Consider the following 16353-nt stretch of genomic DNA (forward strand, 5'->3'; position numbering starts at 1 on the left):
CGTGCCCTCCGCTCCGTCTCCCTCTGAGGACAGACCTCCTCTCGCAGTCGGAGGGGCAGGTTCTACACCCCCACCTCCAGAGCTTACACCTTCATGCCTGGAGATTGAACGGGGCAACCTGAATTCCTTCTCTCTCCCGCCGGATGTGGTGGATGTTATTTTATCGGCCAGGCGACACTCCACCAAATCTATATATTCCTATAGATGGTCTAAATTCGTTCTCTGGTGTGGAGAGAGGTCAATTGATCCCTTGAAGGCTTGTTTGTCTAACATTTAGCAGTTTGCCCTTTCTCTTGCTCAGCAAGGCTTTGCTGTGTCTACAGTTAAAGGATATTTATCGGCTTTGTCGGCTTTCCTATGCCTGCCGGATCAGCCGTCCTTGTTTAAATCACCTATTGTTCTTAGGTTTCTCAAGGGCCTCTCAAATAAATTTCCTCCTACTCCCTTTATTGTACCTCAATGGGACTTAAACCTTGTACTGACTTATCTTATGGGTTCTCCCTTCGAGCCCTTACACAAGTGTCCCTTGAGACTTTTGTCTTTTAAAGCGGTTTTCCTCGTTGCAATCACCTCGGCAAGGAGGGTAAGTGAGCTTCAAGCTCTTAGTTCAAAACCCCCATTCTTGACTGTGCATGCTGAACGAAGGGTGCTCCGGACCAGGGCTGCGTTTTTGTCTAAAGTGGTAACTCCCTTCCATCTGGGGCAATCCATTACCCTTCCTTCCTTTTATCCTCCCCCTCACCCTTCCAAGGAGGAGGAGAGGCTTCACCGCTTGGACCCTAAGAGGGCGGTGAGCTTCTACCTGGACAGGACAAAAGACTACAGGATTGATGACCAGCTCTTTGTGGGCTTTGCTGGCTGCAGGAAGGGTCGTGCGGTGCACAAGCGCACCCTTTCCAGATGGATTGTACTATGCATCAAGATATGCTACTCCCTAGCTAGTAAGGAGTCTCCGGAGGGTTTGAGGGCTCATTCTACCAGGGCAAAGTCTTCTACGTCTGCTTTATCTAGGGGTGTTCCTGTGGAGGACATTTGTAGGGCGGCAACTTGGGCCTCCCTCCACACCTTCGCAAAACATTATTGTTTGGACACCGAGGTGAGGAGGGACGGACATTTTGCTCGTTCGGTCTTTCAGGATTTTCTGGTATAGTGGGATGGACACCCTCCTCCGGGAGTGGGGACTGCTGTGGAATCTATTCACAAGGTGAGGAATCCACTGGCAGATGTATCCATCAGAAGAACAAGTTACTTACCTTCGGTAACGCTTTTTCTGGTGGATACAGTATCTGCCTGTGGATTCCTCACTGACCCACCCGCCTCCCCATTGTCCATCCTTCTATACCAGTGGTTCTATGACTGTAATTCATTGATGGTTTCAAATGTGTTTGACTGTCAAGGGCATTATGTTATTTCTAGTGCTTTGGTGTTTCTTCTCCACACTGTGTGCGTTGATATGCATATTGTGTACTGTGTATACTGTTTATGTACATATTGCTGTCAGTCCGTCCGTGTGCCTCGAAGGCACGGAAAAAAGGGGCGGAACTGACGTCATCACGCCGATGGGGTCTTCTTATGGAGCCGGTGACGTCAGCGGAGTCTCGAGCGGAGCCGTGTCTCTGTGACGTCGTCTTCGACCACATCGGCGTGGACTGCTACAAAAGTTTCCGAATGTTGCTGGCGCAGGGGATATTCACAAGGTGAGGAATCCACAGGCAGATACTGTATCCACCAGAAAAAGCGTTACCGAAGGTAAGTAACTTGTTCTTTGACACCATTGATCATAACATTCTACTCTCTACCTTGGAAGAAGCTATATTCAGGTATAGTTGTACCCTGAATTAAATCCTTTATGACTGACCGAAATCAAATGGTAGTTGTAGGAAGGTGGAGTATGGGATGCTGGTTGTTTCACTTGCTAATATTCACAATACCCCTAAGATGGTCCTTGGATACACCATAATAAATCCTTAGCTCATTCCTGGTAGAGAGGCAAAGAGCTGTCAGGCTCCACTAGAGAAACTTGTATCAAACATTTCAGAGTACCAACCTGGATGATAAGTAATTGACAGACCTCATAAGAAATCTAACGCCAATTTATAAAAATAAAGCCGATTTTTATTTAAATTTAGACACCAAAACAAAGTAAATCGGATAAGTGCAACCAGAGTTGTGGATTTTAGAAGAAATAACAAATCGGGACTGCAAAACTTTAGCATTCCGGTCAATGGTGAAAAAGCACTAGTGACAAATCAGTCACTTGCAGGTCACGTTGCGTGGAACCCAAGGAGGGTTAAGGCGATACGCGCCCAGGATTAAGCCACGACAATCGGTTGAATTTTTACCTGGATTGAGAGGCCCGGGTTCAGAGTTGTACGGGCTGACTGTGGTGCTGAAGCGGGAGCCACAGAGGCTAGTTTTACCACTTACACAATGTCGGTGAGGAAACGGGTGCAAAAAGTTGAGGAGGCCAGAGCTGGCGTCTGATGGTTTTGCAGTTTTCTCTTGAGTTGTAGCATCGAGTAATGATGGTGGTTGCCGAACTGCACACCATCCAGCCTTGGCAGCGTTTTGGGTGGGTGACCTTTTCTACTCGGAACTCTCTATTCTGCCATTTTTTTTAAACGGCAGAAACCTTTCTTAGCTGTACAGACCAGGTAGCCCACCTCAGAGGCGTGGCTAGCCTTCTAGGGGTGTACACCTCTTGTGTTCATCATTTTCTTCAACTAAACATTTTTTTTAAAGATCTTGCTTTCATAATGCCTAATTTTCATATCTAACATTAATGCATTGGTTGATGAAGGTTGGACTATTTCAATGCAGTATATCTGGTTGCTCATATAAAATTATTCCATGCTCTGATTCACTCAAACATTTGTTTGCAAGGTAATGAGACATAGCCACGTTACTACTGGGTTTGAATCTCTGCATGGGTTCCTTGTTCAATCAAAGATCATGTTTAAGGCTATGACCATTGTTAAAAAAAAAATCTGTGCCAAAACCTCAGCTTTACTAGGTTATCAAAAAAGATAACTTGCATCACTCTTGGGTTGTCTAGCATTTTTCTTCTAGACATCCAGAAAACGAAAAGAACAAAACCACAATCTTTAGTTTTTCTTTTTTTTAATGTTCTATCTATCGCTTTCTTTTTCTATTTAATGCCAAGAAGCTTCAGCCTACGTTGTGCTCTAGAAGTAAACATGACCTAACTGCAGATATTCATGGCATGGATGCAAGCTATTCCCTAGTATTCCTACCTCAAAACATCAATCACCCTACCCCTTTTAGCCTACTTCCTAACCCTGTTTCCTGGGTTATGAGGACCCTCCATGAGTCTACAGTTGGGGCACAGAAGTTCTCAAATAATAATGCACCCCTCATTCTTGGGACTGAAGGGTCGGAACTACCTATTTGTTGTTCATCGCTTCTTCTTTAACCAGGTAGATGTGGAGGTCAATGAAAGTTATTTAGTTGTTAAAATGTTATTTGTGAAGGTGCATTGACTGGCAACATCCTATGTTATCCTGCTTGTGGTGTTCATATTTTGCCATTGGTGTGGCCTAGTAGAGATGGCAAATGCAAAAAGAACAATTGATGGACAGAATGCAGAACAATGTCATACATTCACCCCAGTACAGAGATCTGGGCCTAAATCCATCGTTGTTTTGCTCGCCATTCCAGTTTGAACCCAGCCATATGCAAATCAGTCTTGACCCTGTGCCTCATGGGAACAGTCCAGCCCCAACTGCCAGGCCAGGGCCTCCCTGGACTGGAAAAAGCATCCTAGGACCGGTTTCGGGGTTTCACCCCTCATCAGCCAGTATAGCTTGACACCAGTGGCATGAAGAGAACGTGATCCACGTCTGGGCATACCCGTCCCACTTGGGGTGGCAAATGCAAAAAGAACAATTGATGGACAGAATGCAGAACAATGTCATACATTCACCCCAGTACAGAGATCTGGGCCCACAGGGTCAAGACTGATTTGCATATGGCTGGGTCCAAACTGGGGTGGCGTAGTGGGCAAAAGAACGATGGATTTAACCCACATCTTTTGACTGGGGAGAATGTTTGCATTGCCCGCATTCCATCCATCATTTGTTTGCTGTAACACATTTCGCCGTAAGTGGGATGGGTATGCCCAGACGTGGGTCCTTTGCTCACTGTGCCACTGGATTCAAGCTAGCCTGGCTGAAGAAGGGTGACATACCCTGAAACCGGTCCCAGGATGCTTGTTTCCGGTCCAGGGAGGACCTGGCTTGGCAGTTCGGGCTGGACTGTTCCTATGGGACACATGGTCAAGACTGATTTGCATATGGTTGGGTCCAAACTGGAGTGGCGTAGTGGGCAAAAGAACGATGATTTAACCCAGATCTTTTGACTGGGGGAGAATGTTTGCATTGTCAGCGTTCCGTCCATTTGTTTGCCGTAACACTAGTAGAGATGGCAGCGGACTGGTATCTTTCTGACTATATCAGAGGTGACCAAGTCTGTGTGAGCATGTGGTGTTTCACAGGTATTCTTGGTAATTTTTCTTTTCTATTTGAGCTGTGGGCATTAGGTTTCGGTGTGGGATTTAAGTCCTTTGCTAGTTACTGGAATGTATTACAGATCAGGCCTGCACATTGCTAGGACCGAAAAACGTTTGTTTCCAGCTGCTCTTGATTGCAATTGCTGCTGAGCGAAGTTTTAGCTACATTGTGTGTTTCTTTGAGGAACACCATCTTTGAGGCATTTTAATATCGAGTCCAGGTGTAGTATTGCAGAAATGTAATATGATTTGTTTGACTTGAAGATGCAGCAGTTCAGAGATCTAGTGCAAGTTGCACTAAGAACAGCCATCTTTCTAATCTTTAACATTCTGGAATCCAGAGAGCTTTAATTGCCTTTCAAAAATGTTAACATGAACCTATTGTACTGCGGTACATAAGGAGTTATGGGGACTGTTTGTGCTTTGTACATCACCTTCCCTGAACACATGGCTGATCTTGTGTAAATCCCTTGTCAAAGTCAAATATCCGCTTTATAAAGGAGGCCTGAAAATCTAGGTTAGTCTAAGATACAATGTTGGAGGTTTTACCAAGTATTAAGGTAACCATTGACTTGCAACACCATGTGAAAATAATTTTAGCGAAGATTTTTTTAAAGTTATTGAGCCACGATTGCACCTTGGTAGGTTGTTCTCTCAGCTGAAGTATCCCATTATCATAAACCAGAAATGTGTAATCATAAATTCCTGATCCTCGTATTCCTTTAGCTAGAAGACCCACTTCACCATTGTGGGGCTTATTCCTGGGGTGCCCTTTGATATTTGTGACCTAATTCGCTTTATGTACACAAGACCGTTTGGCTTCACCCCAGTTTAAAAAAGAAAAGGTAATCTGACCATATCTTCATTCTACTTGTGTTCTGTCACAACTGTTTGCTTTACAGAAATGCCTGATCCTTCTTAACTATTCTGATTCCCTAGGCATGGCCCGAGTACCAACGACTCCAATTCGTCCATCTAACAACCCTTTAGATCCGGAGAAGTATTGTACACTCTGCAGTGCCCCGTTCAATAACCCTCTGATGGCTCAGCAGCATTACTCTGGCAAGAAGCATAAAAAGCAAGAGGCCAAAAGCAAGCTGGCGGGGGGATTTCAGCTACCACCCAGTGTGGCTGCTGCAATTGCCAGTCAAGTCCCTCCTCCTGTACAATCTGGAAGTAAGTGTATGGTCAATTTAGATGAGTCTACTATGTCTTTTAGTTTGGGTTTTTAATACAGTTGACTGAAATGGCCTTCAGTGTGGTTGAGAGCAGGGATTTGTTTTGGCTCCAAGAGCACCTTTGTTTTGAGGCAGACATCAAATTCTTTTGCACAGTGCTTTTTGATCTTTTGCCACATTGCTCTCATATGTTCATGCTTTCCAAAGGATTATTATGTTTTGATTTTTGGGCGTCAACAACTTGACGGTAGACCCACTGCAGAAGGCAATGGATCTACAGTGCTCGATTGATAGTCCATGCATGATTGAAACCTGCTGTTTTGCCATTTCTGTATGAAGTGTTGGCACTTTCAATTTTCAGTTAACCGTACAGAATAAATTGCCTAGGTACATAGTCCCTTCTGGTCCCATTGAATGTCAGTGTCTTCTGGGTCCATTCCAGGTAATGCTGTTGACTTCTTTTGTGTGGATGTGAAAATATGGAATCTATCCTGATTGTTACATCCTGCCATTCTGAGCTTCATCCGCTGGAGGCCAATATATATGCTGTCAAAGATTTGTGTGAAATGTTTCTGTAGTGATATGTAGCTCTTTGCATTTGTCTAGGATGAGAGAAAAAAACTGGTATGTTCTACATTCTTTGCTATCTGTCCTCGATAGTGGGCAGTTTTATTCATGAGGCTGTTGATTTCTGCTTTTACTGCTTGTTTGAGTGAGTTGTTTTTATGGGGGTTATATGGGTCACCTAATTCTTGAGCACGTAGAAGGTTTTCCATGTTCTTTGCTGAGTGGAAAGTTGAATTCTATTGTATTTGGTTGGTGGTGCCCCATAGGGCACTTTGATTCAGCTGCAAAGAAATCTTGCACATTGTCCATAGGTGTTCATCTGTGAACAAATGTCCTTTTTTGAAAAACCTGCTTGTACAGTTAACTTTTGTCGCGTTTGACCTTTCCGGGTTCTTGGTCATCTGGCTCACTGCTGATGTTTATTCATGTGTGTTCTCATTTCTGGGGCCATCCCAGGGTCTGAACATGTTCCATAGTGTGTCTTCTGAAAACGAGTGCTTAGGCCATGTTTGAACTAGTCACGGGCACACCTAGTACATATCTGAAACAGGCTGTTTGGCACGTTTCTTGCAGCCACAGCCTTCTGTGGCATGTGCCTTGGATGTTGTCCAGTTGACACATTGTTCTGAGATGAGCAATCATTATGATTTCTTCTGATGAGTGACTGTTTTTCAGATCAGAAGACGTACCCTTGTGAGGACTGCAACATTACTCTCAACTCGACGGAGCAGTACCAGGCACATATTAGCGGAAGCAAGCACAAAGTAAAGTATGTGACGCTTGTTTTATTTGCATTTTATGTTTCAGTACTGGTATCACTGGTCCCAAGCAAACACTTCTGTTTAAACTGACCTACTTTCCTTCTATAGCCTAATGGAGACCATGGTACATGAACTACATAGACTTTTTCTCAAGCTTTCCCATACCTATGCATCTGCCAGCTTAACTCCATTCTTTGAAATATGCACCACATGCTGCCTGAGGGTGGGCAAGAAACTACTCTTCATTTTATAGTACTAATAACCATCTCCTACTGGTGGTATAATATTTAGATCACCTGTGACCTGTTTCACTGTAAGCTCCTCCCGCACATTATACACATTTTCTCTGTACCCTACCAACTTTATTTTAGTGCCAGACACCTTCCGCCATGAATTGATGTGGCCATCTTCAATAAATAATCTCAGTTCTCCATCACAGAATTTTATTAAGTTATAAATTCTGCCTTGGTATATGTGCAGTATCCTAGCACACGTTTTGCATCATATAAAGTTTTGAACGTTTAATTTTAAAAATAATCAATAGCTAGCAAAGGACTACACTTAATCTTTAAATAAAATAACTATATGTATACATAAATACCAACTGGAAGACTTGCTTTCCTTTCTCTCCAGTTCAGAAATGTGAATCCAGACCCATGCATTTAACATTACATTGTTGGATTTTGAAGGCAAAAACTGCTTCGGAAAGCAGTGTAGAAGGGTTTGGCTGCAAAGGGCAGCTATGGAAAAGAAAGATGAACTATATAGCAAGGGGAGAGGAAGGCCGGTGATAGCAGCCCTGGAGACATGGTAGGCCAGGGCTAAGGAACTACATTATCTGAAGCAACAAGTCGGTCTAGTCAAAGAAATAAAAAGGCTGCATATCCTTTAACCACTTTGGCAACAGATGTAGCAGAATTTTGGATGGATTCTCAAGAAATGAAACTGGTTTTGTTTGTTACAGCTACAAGGAGAGGATCGTGCAGGCATGTGAAACTACAAATGACCAATTAAGAGACCCTGAAAGTTTACAGGATTCCTTGAACACAATGTCGTACGAGTTTTAGGGCATAAAAGTGGAAAGAAGTCACATCCATTTGGCTGCTGTTGAGTTGAGGACGTTAATCCAGAAAAGTTTGTGGAGACATTGCTCTCTGAGGGTTTTAACTGGAAAGCGTGGCCAGATCTGAACTTATCCCACAGAATGCTGAGCCCGAGCAGATTAATCCACCAAGAGTTTTTGTTGCCGTTGCTAAGGTGGTGAGTCAAATCTTTTGATCCAAGCAAAGCAAATGTGGACAGTGGAGGGGAATGCAGCTGCAAAACTACCCAAATCTGACAAAAGCCACTTTCGGCCAAGGAGCATAAACTCCGACGCAACGGAGTCTAAAATGTAGGTTTGCTAAGCAGACCACCCTCTTGTTGTTCTGGAAAGATAAGCTTCACAGGATTGGTGACACCCAGCAAAGGCAGTTAAACAGAAGATAGCTAGTAGTTTGAAGGGCCATGGTTCTACTGGTTTGGAGACCAAGTAACAAAGTGCAGTCTAGCATGAGAGTATAATCGTTGTAGGTGTTTATCGAGTGGTGGTGAGTTGCCTTGTAATTAACCTGGGGATAGTGTTTCCTCACTAGGTAGATGGTTGCCGTGTGCAAGCAGTGCAGCAGTAAAGAAAATGACACAACAGGGGCTTTCTGTGATGGAAGGTTCCGCCATCTTCAGGTTGCAGCCGTAAATTGGTAGGTAGGTACCAGGACGTGAGCTGGCACTCAAGAATGAAGGCTGCTGCTGATTGGTGCTAAGGGTGGGGTGAGGACTCTTGACTAGACAACCAGCCAGTGAGGCAGGACTCAAAGGAGCACTCTGGAAGGAAGTGAGTTGAGTAGGAAGATGTGATTTCCAGTGGACAAGCACCATGGTGCCAAGTTGGAAAAAGAGGAGAGGCATTGACGGAGAAAAGAACCAAATTGAGGACTTGCTGGAGAGTTAGTGCACAGCAGAGGTGACATCGTTTGGAATGAAGCATGGCATAGCAGGAATAGTAAAGGCAAATTACAGTGACGCTCTGAGGTGCCTGCAAAAAAAAAGTGGTGGGGGACAATAAATAATGGAAAATGAATTAAATGCCAGCAATCTGGGTGAAGAAGTAGAACTGACACGATGCTAATCTACAAAGGAGGGAGTGCTAAATTTAGACCCTGTAAATAGGAACTCATCAAAAGGTGGGGATATTTGTGAAAAACGGCAATAGTATGAGAATCTGTCTACAAAGGTGTAGAGAAAAGTGATATAAGGAAAGGATTTAGTTGAAAATTTGTATGTGTTTTTGTTAATTGTGAATCAGCTGGGACGCTATATTAATGCTAAAAAAAAGGTTAACTACTTCGCCACAATACAGCCAGAAATGGAACTCATTCAGGAGACACCTAAAAACAAAATAAGTAGGCAAACTTGAGGGGTTGGTGTTATATTATAAGAAGATGACACGTACGCAAGGTAAGATGTGACATCATTTAATCCGATCATCCGCTCTCACCGGGCACATCTCAACATTCTATCTTGAACTCTTATCAGAACATACCAACCGGGGCAGGAAAGGGTGGTGGGGGGGGAGGGATGTACCATTATATGAGAAACAATACCTTTGGAGATTACAACACATCTCCTTATCTAGGTAAACCAAAGACAAGCTGCGCAATACACTTAAGAAGAAACCACAAGTCTGTCATTACTCCAAGTCTGTCCATTTTCTAGGCGAACCACATTCTTTCCTTGTCTTTCCACACGCTTGGGAGAGTGATACTTGCTCAACCCTGGTCGACATGTGTGGGTTTCTTGACGACCACTGTGGTACCAACCTTGTACTCATGGTCCTTAACCCCATGTCTCTGGTCATACCAAGCTTTATACTTTTGTTGGTGTTGGTGAATCCTCTCTTTACTCCTCTCTAGATCAGGCACTACCCTTTTTTCCACCACCCAACCAATGTGGATTCATTTTGGTACAGGGTTCCCTCCCTGTCAAGCAAACAAAGGGTGACACTCCCGTGATGAGGTTGGGTGTGGTGTGGTATGCCCAAATGCACTCTCGTACGAAATCTTCAACATTGAACCCATTGGTGATGGCCAATTGGATGTGGTCTTTCACCATCCGATTCGCCCTCTCTACTAACCCATTAGCCTTAGGGCAATAGAGTGCAGTTTTTTCATGCCTTATGTTCAAATCCTCCAGGAATGCTTTCATTGTCTCTGAAGTAAATTGCACCCCGTTGTCTGTCACCAATTTGGCTGGAATGCCCTCATAAACAAACTACTTTCAAAAATGAGATGAGGTTGCCTGTCGTGGTAGAAGATGTAAATTTAAAGTTTACCCAGTGGGAGGTGTAATCCACTAGGACGAACATAAACTTCTTTTGCAGACCCAGATCATCCATGGGACCAATAATGTCCACTGCCAGTTTGGTCCACGGAACTGCCGGAACTTCAACAGGGGATAAAGGAGCATAGCGTGGAATTTTACTTTTGTCACTATTAGCACAGCTAATGCAACCCTTGACCTTGAGTTCTACCATAGAGTCCATTCTCGGAAACCAAAAACAACCCCTGACCTTGTTTTTCGTGAGGCTCCTGCCTAAGTGCCCTTCATGGGCCAGATCGATTATTTTGTTCCTCAGATCCTTCGGTGGGACTGGTCTTCTCCCTCTATGTATCACATCCGATAACAAGGAAAGTTCATACCTTACTTCCCAAAAGTCTTGGACTGAATCTGGAACCTGCGATCGACTCTCAGGCCACCCATTGAGGATGAACTGTTTGAGGACACCCATGTCTTTATCTATCCTCACATTCTCATCCCACTCTTCTTTAGTTAACGATGGAAGATGCATGGCTAAAATTGGAACATCTAGCTGATCCTCACTTGGATAGTCCAAGAGTGGTGACCTGGATAGGTAATCAGCAATTACATTTTCAGGACCTGGGAGATATTCCACCTTGAAGCAGTAGGTTTCTAGGCCAAGAACCCACTTCCAAGAACCCACTTCATTATACGTGGAGAATTGTTATGCACACTTTTGGATGAGAACATGAAAGTGAAAGGCTTGTGGTCAGTGTGTATAACGAATTGTATCCCCCACAAGAACATTTTTAAATGATTTACTGCCCAGAAGCATGCTAACGCTTCTCTCTCGATGACTGAGTAGTTCCTTTCTGCGGAGTTGCGAGATCGTGAAGCAAATGCTATAACCGTTTCTTGTCCCTCTCCTCTTTGTGAAAGCATCGCTCCCAATCCTTTATTGGATGCATCCGTCGTAAGTATGGTTTATATCTTGGGGTCAAAAGATCCTAACGCTGGTGACTCAAGAATACGTTCCTTTATTGTCTCCACCATCTTGTTTTGTTTCTCCTCCCATAAAAATTCTATGTCTTTTTTTAGGAGCTCACGCAAACCATCGCACAAATCACTGAAATTCCTTACAAACTTGGACATGTATTCCACCAGACCAAGAAAGGATTTTAGCTCATCTTTATTGGAGGGGTAAGGGACATCCTTGACGGCTTGGATTAAGCTGTACTTCGGCTTGAAGCCCTCTTTGGATATGGTGTGACCCAAATAATCTACCGAGGTTACTTTGATCTTGCATTTTTGGCAAGTTTCACAGTTAACCCTGCCCTAGACAGTCTTTGACACACTGCGTTAAGGATGGTGTCATGTTCTTCCTCGGTCGACCCATACATAAGTATATCGTCCTGGAAACAGAGGGTATTGCTGAGGCCCTCCAGAATTTGTTGCATTACCTTTTGGAAAATAGAAGCTGCTGAGGCAAGGCCGAACGGCATCCTGACAAACATATAGGCACCAAACGGCGAGGAAAATGCCGTCAGGGGTGTAGATTCTGGGTGCAACTCAACTTGGTGGTAGGCCATCGACAGATCAATGACCGAGAAAAAACAACCCTTCCCCATGGTACTTAGAATCTCGTTTATATTGGGAAGGGGAAACCAGTCTACCCAGATATTGTCGTTAAGACTGCGCAGGTCCACACAGATGCGGATACCCTGCCCATTGGCTTTAGAGGCTAGGACAAGGGGAGCCAACCATTTGGATGCTTCAATAGGTTGGATGACCCCCATGTCGCACAATTTGTCTAGGTCGGCTTTGAGGGTTTCTCTAAGGAGAAACGGTACAGGTCGTGCTCTGTGCACTATAGGTTTCGTGCCTTTCCTAACTTTGATTTTGTGTTGGAAATCCTTCAATTTACCTAACCTCTCAGTAAAAAGGTCAGGAAAGGTTTCTCAAAGTCTACAAGGTTTACTAACGTAAATGGGGAACATGAGTCTGCATACATCTCTAGGGGTTTGTTGTCAATAAGTATAACACACTTTGGATAGTTAGGCCTGGATGATTGCTGACTGTCTTTTATTTGAAAAAAGAATCTAGCCTCAGGTTCCCCACAAATGCTAACCCCTTTATTAGTGCTGCTTGTCCCGTCTCTACATACCCTGGCTAAATGTCCTTCTGTTGCATTTCTTACACATGACACCGCGTGCTGAACAAAAGGGACTGTTGGCCAAATGGTTGTTGCTGCCACACCTAAAGCATTTCAAACCATGGCCTTCCTTACTCGCATTATTTGTTGGTACACTCTTAATGCCTTCTCTGTTGGTTACTTTGAGTACTTCACCATTGGACTCTTCACACTGAACCGATGCCACTACCTCTTCCTTAATTTTCATCTCTCTAACGCACTTAGCGGTATGTTCTATTGATTGTGCGATAGAAATTGCATCTCTTAAAGTGGGGTTTTTCGCCAGTAACTTTTCTTGAACTTTGCCGCTGTTGGAATAAGTCAATAATTTCCTAGGCAATTAATGAATTCAAAGTGATGATACTAAAGAAGTGTCAAATTAGGGTAGCCACAACAAATAAACAAATTATACAAAAGTATTTATCATTGACATTACTAAATATCACATGGGTAACCAAATTTTTCAGCAATAAAATACACATCAACGATGTATAGTTATTCAATACAATAATTCTATTAAAAATTTCAGCAATAATACATAAATGAGAGCACTTTTGTGGCTAAACAATAGTCTTCTTTGCCGCTGTTGGTACACCTAACTAGTTGATCCCTTATGAGGGAATCGTTGAGATCCACAAATTCGCACAGTTGGGTGAGACCTCTTAGGGCAGTTATGTAATTATTGATTCACTCCTTCCTTGAACTCGGCTAAAGAATTTGTGGCGTTCAAGCACCACGTTGACTTTGTCCCCGAAATGTAACTCTAATTTCATGAGTGAAATATCAAAAACGTCAGCATCGTCCTCATCCTCCAACTCCGGTTCAGATAAGGTTTCATAGACCTTGCGCCCATGAACACCTAAATTATGTAGCAGAATATGTTGTTTGCGCAAAGGAGAGAATTTATCCCCGCCCATAGCAATTAGGTAGATTCAAACAATTTGGTCCAATCCTTCCAATGAATCTCGGGATCCCCACACTCATTCAAGAAGGATGGTGGTTGACTCACCCCCGGAGTACCCATCTTGGAGTGTGAGGTAGCGTTCCAACAAAGATGCTGTTCACAAGGAAGCAGATGGCACAAAACAAAGGAGCAGCCCTAGACACACCCCGAATGAGGAGTAATAATGTGTGTGTGTGTCACAGGGATAACACAAAAGGGGTGAGACAGTCACCCGGGTGGCAAACACTAGAACGCAGCACCAACTTGGGTGATAGGTATAAATTTCACAACATCTGAGCACGTCACACTGAACACGCTGATTGAGGATGAACCCCCCCCCCCCCAGATGACACGCACATGTGAGCGTGTCACAGTGAAGATGAAAAAACACAGGGCACTCAGTACATGGTGGATCTTACTTGGGCGAAGTCTCTGCCTCACAGTAACCGCCGTGAAGATCCGATGCAGCACAGCCAGGAATCGACCGGAGGACCGGCTCTGAGGTTGATGCGCCAGAGGAATGAGGAAGGACCGGTCTTCAGCTGACTGGTGCGCCGGAGACGAAGGAAGGCTGGAGGCGGAGCAGGAAACCTCACAGGAAGAATCACCGCCCATGAGCCTTTTGACAGGAAAACCAGCATTCCGCGCACAAGCACTGACTAACTTGAGGAAGACGCACCGCCACAGAGGAATCCCCACCGGCTAGCCGATGAAGCAACGCGGGCAGCCCACAACGGCCAGGATAGTAACACGTCGAGGCAGCAGGTAGCAAACAGAAAGAGAACACCTCCGTAGTAGGAAACACTGAAGGAAATCAGCTGGAACGCCGCGGGAGAAGTTCTGAGGAGACTGTGCAATGAGGTGATTCGAAAGTTCAATTTCCCCTCAGACTGCTCCACAAGTGCAGTTAACGGACACCAGAAGCGCTTGACCAGGCAGGCAGTCCACGAAGTAGCGTGAAGCAGAGCTGAAGTGCTGCCGGTACTGCCTGCAAGTATGGACAGGTCAGCCAGGAATGAAGACCAAAGGCAGGTTACGGTTGCTCCAACAAGATGTCCGGTACCATGAGAGATAAAGGGGAGATGATCAGCTGCCCCCTCCGCAGGTCGTCGCCGGTGTTATATTCTAAGAAGATGACACGTACGCAAGGTAAGATGTGACATCATTTAATCCGATCATCCGCTCTCACCGGGCACATCTCAACATTCTATCTTGAACTCTTATAAGTACATACCAACCGGGGCAGGAAGGGGGGGGGGGAGGGATGTACCATTATATGAGAAACAATACCTTGGGAGATTACAACAGTTGGCTTTGGAGGTGTCAATATTTGCCAATCAGTTGGTAGTTTGAAGTGTGGCGCTGTTCATCAGCAAAGAAATTGACATGCCATGTAGTAAAGGTCCAGAATGGTAGTGCTGCAGGTTCAGGGCTCAATATTAACAGTTGGGTCATGTTGTGCACCCATGGCAGACAAGGCAGAATTGTATGCTATACTACTAAGGGCGATTTTATAAGCAGCTGCTGGACGTGATTTGATTATTGCTTTTTGCAGGATCTTCAAGCACAGGTGTTAGAAAAACCCACTCCCACACCGGAAGGGTGGTGGTGGTGTTCTCCCAGACACGCTGTGGTAGCTTGGCTCGAGCGGTAAGGAAGGCACCGTGTTAAGCATACGACATACCCACACAATAACCATGCGTGCATCCGTTCCAAAAACGACACTACACCTTAAAAATTATGAAAATATCTGTTTATCTTCTTTTCTCTTAGTTGCTGATTAAATAAATAATAATACAATCACAGTACACAAGGCTTCTCCTTAAAAAGTGCAGGTCAAATAAATAATAACACTTTACAGGTGCAATAAATAGGATCAGGTCAAATAAATACTGTGAGGGAATAAATACTGTGCAGGAATAAGTTAGCTCAGGACAATAAATACATTACAGGAATAACTTAGATAATTACAATAAATACAGTACCCTCAATAAATAATATCAGCCAACAATGACATTTGTAAAATCAGATCACATTTAAAATACTATGGGCTGATTTGGCCCAGTCACAGCTTGTGGTTAGGTGGATGGCCTGAGGGTGTCTCACCTAGCTTGGGTAAGGCTGAGGCTACAACTGAGGTAGATCAAGGGTAATCTAGGAATCTGGCTCTCCCAAACTACACAACCCCTCACACAGGTCACTGTATCAGTCTCAGTCCACCCCTGGCACTCCCAGGCTGGTCCTAACACCTCTTTATCCCCTAGGATGGTCTCTTAGAGCTCCACAGGGCCTTAGGCGCCCTCTATTCCACTTACTGCCCTTTTTATGAAGCTCCGACGCCGCTGGAGTCGTGTCGACGCCATGAGGCGGTTCCGGTTCGATGTCGGCGGCCTCGGCGCAATGACAGTTCTTGACGACGCCGGTAGGCGGTTCCGGTTCGACGTCGGCGGCCTCGGCTCGATGTCGGCTCCGGAGTGCGATCTCCACTCCCGACCTCCGGCACGCTTCACCTCGGTCTCCGGCGACTCCGGAGGGCGGACTTCACTCCCCCGTCGACGCCGCACACTCGACCTCAGGTGACTTCCTCCTCGACCTCTGGTACTCTCTACGACCTCCGTCGGCGCCCTCTCTCGACCTCTGGCGGCTCCAGGTACGACGTCTGTTTTCCAGTCAGCGCCGCTTCTCCACCTCGGGCTCCAGGTCTCCAGGCTTCTCGACGTCGAACTTCAGGTAGTTACCAGTTACCAGGTCAGGAACTTGCTGTTATTTGCTTTTAAGGCCTGTTCCTGCTGTCCAGGTCCTTAAGATGGTTTTTCTTGCTTTCTCCCACACAGGGCTCTAGGCTGGGC

General features: G+C 44.9%; 1 protein-coding gene across 1 annotated transcript in view; it reads left to right on the forward strand.

Moving 5' to 3' along the window:
• ZNF346 (zinc finger protein 346) overlaps positions 1-16353 on the forward strand; it is a 126649-nt gene that overhangs the window by 82409 nt on the left and 27887 nt on the right. Inside the window, exons 5-6 of the mRNA XM_085618309.1 lie at positions 5468-5704; positions 6949-7042. Of these exons, the coding sequence (XP_085474435.1) occupies positions 5468-5704; positions 6949-7042 (331 nt within the window). The remainder of the gene's footprint in view (positions 1-5467; positions 5705-6948; positions 7043-16353) is intronic.

Source organism: Triturus cristatus, chromosome 7, assembly GCF_964204655.1.
Source record: "Triturus cristatus chromosome 7, aTriCri1.1, whole genome shotgun sequence".
NCBI lineage: Eukaryota > Metazoa > Chordata > Amphibia > Caudata > Salamandridae > Triturus > Triturus cristatus.